This window comes from Pholcus phalangioides, unplaced genomic scaffold, assembly GCF_987345545.1.
Source record: "Pholcus phalangioides strain wild (caught in Gottingen) unplaced genomic scaffold, Ppha-v1.0 ptg000012l_1, whole genome shotgun sequence".
NCBI lineage: Eukaryota > Metazoa > Arthropoda > Arachnida > Araneae > Pholcidae > Pholcus > Pholcus phalangioides.
Window position 1 is genome coordinate 11172121 of NW_028301605.1, and position 16113 is coordinate 11188233.

Sequence of the window (16113 nt, forward strand, 5' to 3'; positions counted from 1 at the left end):
ACCCAGAAACTACTTTGTCTGAGAGAGAGGGGGGGGGGGGGCGGTTCATGATGCTCTTCCGATTGCCTCGGGTAACCCCCCTCCCATTGCTCAACTTTAACTGTTACTGAGTGAGCAATGGTTCTTCGGATGAATGTTGTAGTTTTCTTCTTCCGGAGCTGTTTTAAGGGGCTGTCTCCCTCATACTTGCATAATGGAGCAGGCAGACCTGTGGCTAAGATAGCATTTGTTCTGCTTGAGAGCAACTTGGGTTCTGATTTTATGTTAATTTTGAAGCAAGAATTGAGGTTTTTTTTAAACTTTTTTATTTGTTCTCAAAATTTAAGAGGGAAATGTAAGCCAACCAAATTCTCCCAAAAAGTCATACCACAGCAACCTGCCAGACGCACTATATCCTATTAAAATGCATTCAGGGCGTCATTTCAACTTTTACCATGGGGGGGGCGGCAAAGAACTTGTACACAATGTATGTATATATATCCATTTCTAGTGCAATTTTCTAAAGCCAGGGGGCGATGAACCCTCCCCCTCCATAATGACTGGCCTGTTAATTCATTCAACACAAACACTATATAATTGATTGCCCAGCCCATTTATCAGACAGCAGTAGTAGCACACTCTGTTATGTTTTTCCTTAAAAAAATATGTTATATGCACAGAGCTCATTTCATCTGCTATAAAATGTGAGTCAATTACCTCAATAGCGATAGACTTGAGCTTTGCATAAGCAGGAAACAGTCATTATAATGTGTTCAGGAATACATTATAATGATTTTGTGCATTGCAATGTTAAATGTTTTTTGCTGGACTGCAAGAAACCTCAACTTAAAATCTAAAAGCAATTTTTTTTTAAATTTTGATTTCTCCAGATGACTATGAGCAGGAGGATCTGGATAGAATCAGAACCGATGACAAGTACTGTCAAAGGTTCATTCTTCACAAGAAAGGGAACTTTGATCAAGCGTATAGTATGCTTAAGGAAGCTCTAGCATGGCGGAAGTCTTTTGGTGTCAAAGGTTTGTACGTTTTTTTAGCATGTAGATTAGATCATGTTTATTCAGTTTCTCCACCATGTTTTTAATTTAGAAATTGTTTTTGTTTACATCCTGTTTATTCTTTGTAATGAGTGGGGATACGTAAATTTTGTATTTACAAAATGTTTTGTTCACGAAATAAATGCAATAAATGTGAAATTCATCACTTTTTATGAATAAATTTGAATTCTTACTACTTTTCCGTGAAATCTTGATAATTTACTCATACACTTTGCCATCGTTAATTCTTCCATGTGCTTTTTCCAAGCTATAATTGACACCTTAAAAGAATGCAAAGTTGAATACTCTCAAGTAAAGGGTCTAGAAGTAGTAGTCTAGTGTGCATTATATGACTGCTTATTCGCCTTATTAAAATCACTTCTTGGTGACATCATTTTGCACTACTAATGCTGGGCACATAAAATGAATCTCGTGGATGATGTATTCATTAAAGAATTCAAAGAACAGAATTTCACTGTGGCAAAGACTGAGGCAATTTTTTTTACACTCGATAAAAATGAAAAGTGCTTATTTTTTTAGCTACCAAACAGAAAAAATATCACAATTGCCGGCAAAACTCTTCCCAATGCTTGCTGTAACCAGGTGGATTATTCGGGATTCAAAGCTGTCATTTATCTGAGCTAATATGTACAGTATATGAAACATATTGTTTTGCTTTTTTCCTCAATGAATATGATGATGATAACTCAAGCATATAAGCTTCTTAAAGAAAAGTTTTGACAATGGAATTCTAGCTCTTCAAATACAAGTTCAGCTGACTGATGTTCCCAAGTCCTGTAGTAAAATTATGGAACTAACCAACAATTTGTGAAGGATCAACATATCCACCCTCACACTTTTTGTGGAGTGGATTCAACTTCAAGTTGAAATCTTGACTTGAGTGCCAATTTCAAGGGCATTTTTATGAATAAAAACCTTTACGGAATAAGAATGATGGAATTGATGAAGAGTATATTATTACGCTGATGGGACAGCAGCCGAGAAGAGGTTAAATAAATTCACTCTACGCAAATGGCATCTAACACAACAAATGAAGCTCGCCAGTATATAGGTAGAATATTCTGTCCATCTGCAGCCAGGACAACACTTAATCATCTTTAAACCCAAATTTATTACTAGAGAGCTTCTCCAAAATATTGATTTGAAAATTTTTCTTTTTGTATGTGTAAATACATGTGAAATTTGATTTTTAAAAAAAAATTTTTTGGAAAATTTATTTATCTCTAGCAGCATTTGAAATCATTGGTGGTCTGTGGAACCAGTAGTGAAAACGTCGCTAGTCAGTTTGGCACCTGAAAATGTCATTTTTTGCTGAATATGCTGAAAAACACAAGTGCATTTATGTGAAGATGTTTTGTTTTAATTATTTCGTAATCAATGTTGCTGTTTTAATCTCTGCAAAATGTTTTCTGGAAATGTAATTTAAGAAGGATTGTCTCTTTAAACCTCCTCACTTGTTTGTCGATAAAGCCACAGAATCAACAGTGGTGGCTTCATAAGGTTTGACTACTAATTTCTAATTGTTCTTTTATGGCTTTTTACATCCCTTAGTGGTATATCACTCTTCTGAATGACAATATATTTAGAAAAATGAATTATTATTCAGAAGAGATTTTTCTTTTAGCTGACCAACTCATGATGCCTGCGGACCAATGGGTACTCTTCTTCACTGGTCTGTGGGACAAGTGACTTTTATTTTTCAATTCTAACGCTGCCTGGTAAATGAGCAATAAGCATCATAATATTTTATGACACAGTCATTTTAGAACGAAAAGTTTTTTTCACCCCTCTATTGATTTTGATATGAAATGAAGTTTTAAGGCATTTTTAAATGGTATTTTTTTTAATCTGAAAAATTGATTGCTTCAATTACTATGTTCGTTGAGTTCTATTTTTCCCCTCCCCTTCCTCGTTTATCACTACGATTGGCATTGAAGTTTTAAAAAAAAATTAATTCAGCATAATTATAACACTAGTGGTTTTATTTACAGTTATATCAGGGCATGACAAATCCCAGTGGCCATTGCGACTGAAATTTTCAATATGCACCAAGTCCAGGAAAAATAATTCTTTTGGTTCTTTTTGACGTGAATGTCTTTTAAATCGCCTGACAATACTGATAGCATTTGCAAAAAGTTGTGTGATTAAATTCTATAAAAGCTCATATCTCAAAAAGTACGCAAGGCAATTCAGAAGTAATAGTGTTATCAGACACACATAGAGCCGCTGTGGTGGTCGAGTGGTCATAATGACGGACTCGCATCGCGAGGATCCGGGTTCGAACCCCACCATCGCCATAGTGGTGCTCGGCTGAAGTTGGTTTCCTGTGGTTCCCAACTTCGAGGTGCAAATGCGAGCTGATCTCCCCATTAAAAAGTCTCGCCACAGAGAGCAACAGGCCTACAACGATTAATTATTCAATCATTACACTTCACTCATATTTAGAAAAACTGGTGGCAGATGGCAGCACTACACATAACAAGCATTACACAGAAACAAACTTTACGTCAGGTTTCACTACACGTACACACACATTCCCGCATGTACCAATTCGTTAGAGGTTCCGCAGAGGAATATGAACGAGGTACATGTGTGGTTTAGTAGTAGTAGTAGACACACATAGAAAAGGTGCATCCAATGATATCATGCTATGGCATTACGTCTGCCAATGTCCACACACATCAGCGTTTCATTTTGGTCAGCTGTCACAAAGTCAGATGAACTTCTCGCGCATTCAAAATTTGATTCAATTTTTAGACCGTAACCTATATTTGTTGCACGACAAGAAGGGTAGACTACGGAAGAAGCACGGATGAATTTCAGCCGTCCAGACCAGTAAAGTTGATACGAGGGAGAGTCTACAACTTGCGGCCACGTAGGGGTACTGAAATTCACGAAACTGATACGTGGTTGAACGGCGAACTTTATTTTAGAAACTATAAACACTTAACATGTTAACGTGGTGAATCAATGCCACCCATAATCCAGCTAGCCATCCAATGTAGCTTTGGGAATGATGAAAATCTCCTAATTGCCCAGGAGAATTAAGACGTAGGATGGTTATGGAACAGGAATGTGTGCCTAGAATGAGCCAAAACATCTGGGTGTCCGAACATTGGCTGACTTGGACACTTTGACCAGGACATGTGACGCAAACATGACATCGATTCGTCGTTGTACGGCCTACACGACTAGTGACATCCAACGAGCGTGGACGGACCGCCACCAACGGAATTTGATTATTGAGTCCGGACGTGCCAAGGACGCTATAATATCAATTTCGATTTTGATTCTTAGATCATGATTTATCATAATTATTCTGTTGATTTATAATTCTGTAATTGGACTTGCTATTCTGTTATACAAATTTATATAGATATATATATATACATATTTAATAAAATTCCGGATGCACCCATCTTTCGGGAACGCTTTGATATCTCCTTGAGATGGGAAGCGGGGTGTGTCCGGTCCTTCAATGTTCAGTGATATCACTCCAGTTTCAATATATTTTCCTGTCTGGACACCAGTCCCATGGCCCAGATTCATAAAATTGTTTTCCTCTATATCTCAGAAAGTATTCAACTCGCCAAAAGTAAAGGTATCGCCAGATGCACATGGCAAATTTGCACCCAATAATATCATTAGGGTTTCAATATTTATTTCTGTCTGGGCACCAGGCCCACGGCCTTGATTTGTAACAAATGGTTTCCACTGTATCTTGAGGTCACAACAAAAATAGTATTTGGTATTGTTTGTTAGCTAATCCAAAGACAAAGCTATTATGGTAATGGCACTTAACACTTGATTCAAGGCACAATAAAACCTATTCAGGTCAGAACCATGTGGCAGTGTCTGACACAGTCTGCCCTAATTTTTTTTTAATGTGTTGTTCCTAGGAAATTCAACTATTTTTTCTTTATTCACCAAGTTCTAAATTTTTACATCGGGTTTTTTTCAAATGCCTTCTAGATTGTACAGGTGAGTCCATTCCTCCAGATTTCTTCAATGCCAGAGCAGCCTTTCCATACAACAAAGATAAAAATGGGAATCCAATAAGTAAGTGTGTCCATCATAATGTCCGTAATTTTTGCAGTGGAATTTACGACTAAATAATATATGTAATTTTTGAAACATCCTTTTAAAAATGTAAATAATTTAGTTAGCGATAATCATATTTGTATGAGTAATTTTATAATTGATCATCTTATAGTTTTACTCCTCATAAAGTACCACAAGAAAAACTCTGAGTTCGCAAAAGACATGCGTCGATTTGTGATCTACTGGGTGGAAAAGATGGAGGAAGAATCTGGTGGTGGACAGATGACTGTCATCATGAATTGTGTCGATGCTGGACTGAGTAATCTTGTATGTGCTTATTCCTTTTTCTGTTCATAGAGATGTATTTATTAACATGCTGTAATTTTTTAACATTGCGAATGTGTTCGTATTTTAAATCTGGCCCGCTCAAATTATTTTGATAAGTCACAAAATTTAAGTGAATATAGCAATAATTGAATCTTTGCTTAATTATTTAAAAAAAACTTCTTTTCAAACCGAAAGGTTTTAGCAATGACATTCATACACTGCCTGGCCAAAAATAAAGTCATGGTATATTGTACTGTGTCAGTGTTCTCACTATGCAAACCTCAGAAGTATTTAATATCTTAAATTCATGACCCACGGATGCTATCATAATTATATATAATCATTTATATGATTTCTTATTGTCCTAGGAGTATGCGTATCATGTATAGTTGTGACTTTTAATGGTTTTCTTTGTTCTTACAGGATTTAGATTTGATCAAATTTCTGATTACCCTTTTCCGGTCTTACTATCCTCATAGTTTGGGTGAGTATGAACTGCCACTCTGTATATAGGGTCGTTATAATTAAACAGACATTACTGAGACCTATGCAGCGCTCATTCTGATTAATGTATTGGATTAAAACTTGGTATATATATGTTATATGGACCATGGGGAAAGAGACCAATATAATAAGAAGTCTTAATTTTTAACCGCCATGTTAAAAAGTAGCACTTAAAAAACACGAAACAAAAATTTGAAACATAAAATTCCATTTAATCACAGTAGAAAAAGTTATGTGGTCTTCACTAGGACTCAAACCCAGGCCCTCTTGCATTCTGAGCAAGCATGCTGCCATCTACACCACTGGAGCCACGACCCTGCTTCCCAGAATACAAGAGGGCCTGGGTTTGAGTCCTGGCAGAGACCAGATGACTTTCCTTTCCGAGTTCACTTCAGCATAAAATACAAAAAATATCTATTTCCTTGATATAATGAGCTAAGAAAAATCTGTCTATCCCTATCTCTACCGTCCCATCTGGGGGCTATTTTCTGAAGTTAAGAGAGGCTGCTAATGCCTCTACTTCAGTGCCTCATGCCACAGTGCATGAAGTAAGGAAGGCAGAAAGAGAGATGGTCGTGTTCCTGTTGGTGTAGAAGGTAGTATGCTAGCCCTGAATGCAAAAGGGCCTGTGTTCGAGTCCCGATGGAGACCAGATGACTTTTCTTTCCAAGTTCACCTCAATGTAAAATCCAGAAAATGTGTTTCCCTTTTATATTGGGCTGAGAAAAAGCTGTCTATCTCTATGGCATGATATGTTTGTATGTTGGTTTCCTCCATGGACTTGATCTTCCAGGGAACCACTTAACCAGAAATCACATACAAGTCTGGAGAAAAAGGAAAATTTATTGAAATTACCCTATCATCTCCAAATTGAGCATGAACGTTCCTTCACTTAATGCCAATATGGGGGTGTTGCACCTTCTTGCATGAAGACAGTAGTCTCTAAACATTCTGTAAGGCCGGAATGACTTGTTACTGCACAAGTTCTCAGTAACAGGCACTTGTGAGGGAACACTATTTAGGGCCTTAAGAAGATCACCCCACAAGACATTTGAATATGTGATTGGTCCAAATGAATGCATATTTAACAAGTTTCTGTTATTACACAAGAAGTTTTACATTTAAAACTTGTGTTTCTTGTTCATTAACTCATTCATTCATTGCCTATTTTTTCCACCTTCTACACCACTGGAGATTGAAAATTTGTTTTTATTTTAAATTTCAGTTTTCTCTTTCCCATGGTCCATGTAACATATATACCAAGTTTCAATGAAATATATCCACCAGAATGGGCAGTACATGTTTCAGTAGTGTTTTTTTAATAGTATAACCCACCTTGTTCATATTACAACAACATAGATTTTCTTAATTTTTCTTTTTACTCTTATTTTTTTTCTTATATCATTTTATTAAAATCTCAATGACATAACTATAAATTATGTTACCTTTTTTGTTATTAACCTTATAACATGATACCTATCAATTAAATATATTTATCTGCATGTTTTTTTTTTCAAATGGACAAATTTAATCTTTAGAATAAAATGAGAACAGATAAACAAACACTTTATTATTCTGGCCTGCTTTTTTTAATCTTTTAATTTGGAAATAATATAGAAATACAGTATGTATATATTAAATTGGAACACACAAATGCAACTCCTCGTGTTCCACAAAGTATGCCATGAGAAATATACAAGGTGATTATAATTAACAGGCCTGTCATTTGTGGGTTCAGAGGTCCGCCCCCCCCCCGGCTTTTGAAAATACACTACAAATGGTATATCTATATACAAATATATATATATGCATACCTTGAGTACATGTTCTTTCCCCCCCCCCCGGTAAAAGTTAAAATGCTGATAATTAAAATTTCTCATACTCTGAGTAGTTTTTCTCAAAAATGGCTTATCTGAATACAGCCAATTTTTTTTATATAATATAATACAATACACACTTTATTAGTTATTCAAAAAGAAAAAAACACAAATACAGAAGAAAAAAAAAAAATAACAACCATGGAGCTAAATTGTTTTTACTGGCTATCACAACTTCAAAACTTCGGATGAGGAAAAAAAAATTACAAGCAAGAGAGAAAAGTAAAAACAAAAATATTTACATTAATGTTAATAACAGTATTTATGTATAATATTAAACAGTAAATCATGGTGGCAGGCATGTGGTGAAAAAATTCAAATATTGATGGAGAAATGTGTTTATCTTTATGTATGTCAATGTGCAAAAGAGAAAGGGGGAGGCAAAGGTATAGAAGGAAGTTATGCAGGAAGTTAAAAAAATTTTTAGAATACTTTAATTAGACCATAGGAAAGAGATTTATAAAATTTAAAAAAGTTCAATTTTCAACCACCTGGTGAAAAAGTGATGCTTTTTTTATTGCATTCTATATTTTTCTATTGTCCTCTATGTATGTATACATATATATACATGGAGGACAATAGAAAAATATAGAATGCAATAAATATATATATACCAAGTTTTTTTTTCAATAGAATATGTGTCCTTCAGAATGGGCGCTACACAGGTTGAAGTAGTGTCAATATACTGAAAACAGGGCCAGAACTTGAGGGGGCAACTGCCTACCAGATAGCAAAATTTAGGTGTTTTAGTTTTAGGCGGGAACAAATATCACAGTTACAAAGTTATCGAATGTAAAGTTGTTGGGTCAGCAAAATAATGTTTGTCCCGAAGCGGCAAAAATCTTAGGTGCAGCAGGGCTGCAACTACTCATTCTTTCATGAAACTTGGTAGATATGCTATGTGGAGGACCATGACAAAGTGTAAAATGCAATAAAAAAACACCACTTTTTCATCTGGTGGTTGAAAATCACTTTTTATTTCATAAATCTCTCTCCCATGGTCTCATTAAGATATCATAAAAATTTTGCTGTGTTTGGATAAGCAGTTTTTGAGAAAAACCATTCAGTGCTCTCTCTCAGGAACTTTAATTATAATCACCCTGATAATTAGAGAGTTAGTTCAATTATTGTACATCACTGTCAATGTATTAAATCTTTTTTTCTCTTTTTCCCGTCATTCCTTTGTAGCACATATACTGATATACGAGATGCCGTGGATTTTTAATGGTGAGTATTTTATGATAGAATTGATAGATTTTGAATATCAAGTTGTGGTGTTTCCATGCAAATGTTATTGCACAGAGTACGGTGATATTTTGGTTCACAAATTTTTTGGTCAACAAAGTTTTTTTCCAATGTTTTTATCCCTGCTTATGAATGTTCTAGTTGATATGGATGCTTGTGCAAGCATAAAGTCGTTTCGTGAGCTAAATTTTCATGTTAATCAAAATGATGAGTCAGTAAGTGTTACTTGAGCAAAATCAATTCTTTTCCACCTTAGAATTGCTTCCCAGAATACACCTCTCTTTCAGAAAGATTTTGAGCTATTTCATGTAAGATTAATGATTAAGCTGAGAGAAAATGCATTTGAAAAGTTTTTTTAGAATATCCTCAGACTTATGATTTCAGTAGATACAGCAAGACTTTAAATGCCGAATAGTCTGGATATTCTAGGAACTCATCTTTTCCATCTGCATGTGTTTGAGAAAGAAATGAGCTGACTATATTACACCACCTCACACACTTTTTTCACTATGGTTCACAAACCCGACATAGTGTACATAGTGCAAAATAAAAGATATGTTCAGTTTTTAATTTTGCTTTAAATTCTTCATTCAATTGTGAAGTTGTTTATCTCAGCCTTCAGTCTGTATCTGTCCTTTTTTTGTAGTTTTTTTTCCTTCAGTATTTTATAAAACTTATCTTTAGTTTTTGAGCCATTTCTAGAATTAATTAAACAACATGTTTTACTGCTAACAAATGTGATTCAAGGACATTATTTTTGTAAGCAGAGGTATAACTATATTAGAATTCCATGAACAGTTTGTATTAGCCTGTGTTTCGATTTATTTTAATTTTTCACATAGTTTTGTTTAAATCTGCAATACATAAAATTAAAGACTATCGACGTAGTGTCAATTCCCCCCCCCCCACCTAAAGGAAAAATGCCTACTTATTGCAATCTGAGAAACTACTATCCTCCCTTTTCAATGACAGCTTTTATTTTTGTTCTTGCCAGTAGAATATTTGCTCACCAGTCAAAGCTTTTTTATCAAATATTTTTTGCTAATAACTTGGGTTAGTATTTGTTTCATCGTATATCCAATAACAATAAATTGTTCAGAGCCATTAATTTACTTTTGCCTAGGAACATGCTGTTGTCCTCTGTGACTGTTTTACTTTGCTTGAAATTTCTCAAGCTGAATAAAGAATACAGGTCTCAATTTTTTTTTTAAATGGGCTTACAATGTTATGTGGATATGCTTTAACTAATTCCTATTTAAGTTTTGAACCATAACAATTATTTTATTTTCATGATTTATGAATTTGTCCTTCCCCTTTAAAATTTTTTTCCTGTATTGCAGCTGCCTGGAAAATAATCAAGTCCTGGCTTCCCGAAGATTTTGTAGAGAAAATTGTTTTTGTGAACAAAACATCCATATACGATTTCATCAACAAAGAAGATCTACCGGTATACATGAATGGAACGGTATGTTTTTATCACAAATTATGACATTAAAAGACAAAGTCATTTACTCTGATTTGTGTAATCAAACAGTTCTTTTATTGAAGTTGAAATGAATCTTAAAATTTGGTTTAATATAAGAACTGTACACTGAGATTTTTTTCTTAAATTTCATAATGACGTGATTTTTTCTTTAATATTATAATAGACAGTTATATTCTTTGAATTTCAATCAATGCAATTTCAATTCTTTTTATATCTTTAATTTCTTTACAAACATATTTTATGTGAATATTTCCACATATGTCTGAAGCCAGTATTTAAAATTGTATCAACAGTGCACGCTTGAGTATGAACCACCTGAGTTTGCTCGTGATGTGAATAGTAATGAGATTACAGAGGTGTCAAGAGAAAATGATCAGAGGAGGGTAAGAATTCTCCAGTTTCACAATTCAATGATATTTTAAACCATTTTTTCACCTGCATGTTACTTATGACTTTCTTTCAAACCGAACACGGCCCAGGATCTATCAGCTTTAGCCAATTTTGGCAATTGCCCTTGTTAAGGAGTGGGACTGTGTTGAAGAAAACTTTATTAAACACAAATTGTATATACATAGAATTTACATAAATGCAATAAAATATCGTAGCACAAAAAATGAAATTCAAAAACAGTGAAGAAATGCAAAAACACAAACTGCAAAAATATGGAAAAAGGATATTTTGATTAAATGCTTAATACATCTTGCATAAATAAAAAATACAGAAGAGGGGAAAAGTGTGAAAAAATATATAAACATAATATGCATTGTATATACCAGGGCTGGACAAATCGTGAAAAAAATCTAGGCACCAAAAAAAATTATACTCAAAGAAAAAGGTTCAAAAGAACTGTTTTGATTTTTTCAGGGCATAGTGACCCTCTTTCATGTTGGCAGATATGCTGCTATAAATTCAAAACATTTTCTGCTGCTCTCGCCCTGCAATTTAGAACACACACAAAAAGAAAATTTTAGCCACTAATACCAATTTTTTAGCCACCATAGTGACCTGGCACCTGGATTTGTCCAGTCCTGGTATGTGCAACAGATTTTCACCGAAAAGGGAAGGAATACAAGGGATAACACACATGCTGCTGCTACCATGAATTCCTAAATTAAACCATTATTCGCCGAAGAGCTACTCGTTCTCAGACTCCCCAACATTTGAAAGAACCTGTTGTTTGATTCTTGAGGATCTTGGACTTGACAGTCAAGCCAATCACCATCATGATTGGTTTGACTGTTATGGTCGATGGGTCTCTCCATACCAGATTTGGATTTGTTTCCTTAAATTTCACTGAGATCATGATCATCATGATTAGAGCTTCCCTTTCTAGTATCTGTCTTCTCCAATTGCCAATATTTCTAACTAGGTATAATACCCGGAACTGCCCAGGTTTTCTTCAACAAGGTTTTTTGGATGAGGACATACTTTCTTTAAGGGACATACAAACTGGGTCCAAGTTAACCAATATGATGATTTCATGACAAACTCATGAAAGAAACAAATCTAGATTAAAGAAATGTAGAAATGAATAGTTTTTCTTTTTGATGGGAACTAGGTATTTCAGTTTTTTCCCCCTTGAACTTCAAGCTATCCATTTGCTTGTTTCTCCTCCAAAAAATTTTTTAATTAAAGCTGTGGAATTTCTTCGATATACTGTACGGGCCCTTAATTAATTTTAAAACATCCTAAACTATATGAATTTATGCAGTTGAATATTATAAGACAATACGGAGAAATTATCTTTCATGCTTGAGAAGATATAAATGAAAAGTATAAAACAATTTTATTGCATGGATATCCAACTCAAAAGTATGTCTGGCTAATTACTTTATATTTAATTTTTTGGGCTTCGTATCTATAAGCAAACTCAATGTTTAAAAAATCAAGAATTCAATACAATTTTTAAAATTATTGATGTGGTGGAAAATCCCATTAAAATTTCTGCATTTCTACAGTGAAATCTGCAATTTTAATACTTTCTATGGGGATCACCCTTTGCTTGTCCCTGGGAGGATTGAAAAAGTGACAAACCATTATAAAGGCATATGCATGTCTGAAACACAATATTAGAGAACCACTGTAGCCAAAGTAAACATTTCAAGAGGGATTAAGGCCCTGTTGCCCGACAGTTTTTTGCCCATTTCAGGCATTTTCCCAGCTGTGACGAACTTTTAAAGTAGCCTATCATTCAAGTCGTGCCCCAATTGGTATATACGCAAAAATTAGCGATGATCTATTTAAAATTATAGATTTGTATAGAGAACATACACAGCATTGCCCATTATTTTGAAATAGAAGGTCATGTGGTGCAGCTTACAATCACCTTAAATTTGGTTGGTATATATGCAAAACACACACATGCACAGAGAAAATCAATTTTATACATGTAGATTGCTGGAGCATGTTGGCGGTGGTATGGTGCAGTTGCTGGACATTTGGTGTTACTTATGACTGATGTTTCCATAAATTTCACTGGAAAATAAGTTATAACACAATTATACCAGAAATAAAATGTATCTTATGCTCTGATTTCCCCCCAAAAAATAAAAAAATGTAATGAAATTAAATCAGTTTTTATCAATTCAACTGCCGTAGTTGAAGTGTATCTGTTGGTAAACTCCCTTACAGGGTGAAATACTCAACCAAATTTAATCAGCTAAATTTTTTGTGGTCAGTACATATTCATTAGTTCACTTTCTGGTTGTAGTAACACTGTCAAATCATGATGGAATGAATTTTGTGGTGCATAATTAGGATGCTGCCTTTCAATCTAACAATGTTTCCTCCTTTCTTGGGCCACAAAATATCATTCTATCAAGATGATAATTTCTCTTTGATAAGAAAACACATTGTTTGGTAAATTTGTTTTTATTCCTTGTAAGTTGTCACTTTTTATATTTTTAGGTCCATTTCTCTCAAAATGGTCATGCAGGAGGAGGCGATGAGCCAACACAGGTAAGATTTTGGAATTTGATTGCAGATTTTCAGTGCTTCTATATTTTGTGCTTTTTTTTTAAACTGTACTCACATTTTGGTTTGATGAAATTTATAGCTATTATATGGCAACATAAACATGAAAGAACAAATTATGCATATTTTGGGCTTAAAAAATTACATACATTCAGGACCCAGCTTGAAACACTGTCCACTTTTTTACACATTAAAAACACCTACACATGGACTTATTTAATTACTTAAATTAATCAGATAAAGTTTTTTTATAGTTGCCTTTTTTTGTTTTGACTTTTACCGTAATGTACAGTTTTTATAGGTGAACTCTTTTTTGCTGCACATTACTGGCAAACCGTTAGTGCTACATGCATGTTTCTAATTGGGAAAAGTATCCAAATAATATGTAGACTTCAGATATGTCATTCATATTTCAAAAGGTTGTATAGATATTTAAAATTTAAAAAATTTTATTTGGTCATTATGTCCTAAAAAACCCAACTAGAGTAAGATGTTGCCCTGTCTCTCCCGAGACCAAAAATTTTTAAAAAAATTGTTTGTTTCTTGATTGGAAGTATGCCAGTAATTTGCAGCAAACAGACTTGAGAGTTCACCCTATATATCATTGACTTATGATTACCCAATCATACATGTATCTTCCTCCAAGAACTATGTATATAGATTGACCTTCACTAACCGAAGACAGATACTTTCATCAGTGAATATTGTGAATAATCTATATACATAGGGAGTAACTACCTTACTCCCCATCTATTTAGTTATCTAGTTCTTACTATAATTTTTTTATCTTTTGTTTGAAGAGTTCTCCCAGGAGAAGAAGACCTAAAGATGATTCATCACATTTATTGATCACAGACGATTACTGCATATTAGGGGAAATACTCAAGATAAGGTGAAAACTATGTATTGATGATTTTTGTAATCTGATTTTCCAGTAAGTTTAAATACATGAAATGCTATTACCAAGATTATAGAATAGTAGCTCTTTATATCACATTGCTCTGTTTATACCACCAGTTTTTTGATAGTTCTAGCTGAAGAATAGGGTAACTAATATTAACAGGACTCTAATGTACTATCAGTTATGTGGGAAAAATCAGTTTTGGTAAAAACAGGTACCTAATTCTTAGTTAAGCTAGGTTGGGGGATTGGTAAAAGTAAGTCTGTAATCAGGGATCTCTGTAAAGTGGGCACCTGAACAGCTGCTTAACACTGCCATACTAATAATGCAGGCACCAAAGGCATATGTAGGATTGACCTTTGGAGCGAGTACAAAAGCCTTGGGGGCACAACAATTTTCTTCCAGAGAAATTTTGAGTTACCATGCTTCAAAAAGCATTTAAATTATCAGAAATTTTGGTTAATATAGCATATAAAGGATATTTTGATTTTTTACACTGAAATATAAATTTCCTCCCCTAATTTTTGGTCATCTTGGGGTCACAGGCCCCCATGCCTCTACTCCCTTCCTACGCCTTTGACAGGTATCACTAATTTAACAGCTGGCTCAGAGCAAACTGGCTGAGTTGTTCAATTATTTGAATTCTTCTTATAACATTTATTACATTCCCAAGGTTGAGAGTCTAAAGTGACTCCATGTATAATTGATTTAATGGTCTATGATACAACATATTTTCATGAATTATAATTTTGGTTGATTTTGAGTTACATGTTGACTAATCTGCAGCGCTTCAATTATACCAAGTTTATTTTATCTCATTCAAATATGAAGCACAAGTTTCAAAAATTCAGGGCTACCGCTTGTCGTTTCTATAAAAGGTCTTACTTTTGTCCTAATTTTCTTACTTTTTTTACCACATCCTGTCAACAAAATTTGTGTTACTTTTTTTAAACAAAGAGAGAATCATCAAAATATTGTCAAATAATACAAATGTAGTAGATTGCAATTAATGATTCTGTCAAAGCAAAAATTGTATCTTTTGTTTCAGGTTATTGGGGATGTGTGTGGACCATTTAGTTCATTAATTTTTCTTTTGTTTAGTTCGAGGGTTCAAAAACTCATTTCGAGTCAATGTTTTAAGTAGTTATTAAAACTTCTATCTGGATGGGAATTTTTTTTTATTTACTACTTCATGGTCTTGGACTATTCATTATATAGTTACTAAGATAGTCTTAGGTCAGGTTTTTTACTCCCAGACCACATAGTCGGGAATGCGGGTTAGTTAATGATAATCACAACAGTACTGACGGGGAATTACCCACCTCTGACTTGGATGGCTTCTCGATTGACAACAAACCACCGGGCAAATTAAAATGTGTGTTAATAAATGCCAGGAGCTTGGGTAACAAGAAAGATTTTTTAGAAACTATGATAGTTGTGGAGGACTTGGATCTTATAGCCATTACAGAATCTTGGGCAAACGATGGGGATGAATCTTTCTTACACATCTCCGGATACGATACTTTTTTGAGAAATAGATCTGATAGGAAAGGGGGTGGAGTGTTGATATACGTGAAATCATGTTTGAAGGCTAGAGAGTGTAACGTGCAGAGAAGTGATATTGAAACCATATGGGTTGAACTTGAGAACAAAAGACGTCATAAGCTTATTGTTGGGGTTTGTTACAATCCACCGAATAGGGAT

General features: G+C 34.3%; 1 protein-coding gene across 1 annotated transcript in view; it reads left to right on the forward strand.

The window, feature by feature from the left end:
* The window catches only part of LOC149079568 (motile sperm domain-containing protein 2-like), a 44218-nt gene that overhangs the window by 16562 nt on the left and 11543 nt on the right, over window positions 1–16113 (forward strand). Inside the window, exons 2-10 of the mRNA XM_089240178.1 lie at window positions 870–1016; window positions 5028–5114; window positions 5269–5423; window positions 5847–5907; window positions 8993–9031; window positions 10390–10514; window positions 10829–10918; window positions 13443–13493; window positions 14309–14400. Of these exons, the coding sequence (XP_089096304.1) occupies window positions 870–1016; window positions 5028–5114; window positions 5269–5423; window positions 5847–5907; window positions 8993–9031; window positions 10390–10514; window positions 10829–10918; window positions 13443–13493; window positions 14309–14400 (847 nt within the window). The remainder of the gene's footprint in view (window positions 1–869; window positions 1017–5027; window positions 5115–5268; window positions 5424–5846; window positions 5908–8992; window positions 9032–10389; window positions 10515–10828; window positions 10919–13442; window positions 13494–14308; window positions 14401–16113) is intronic.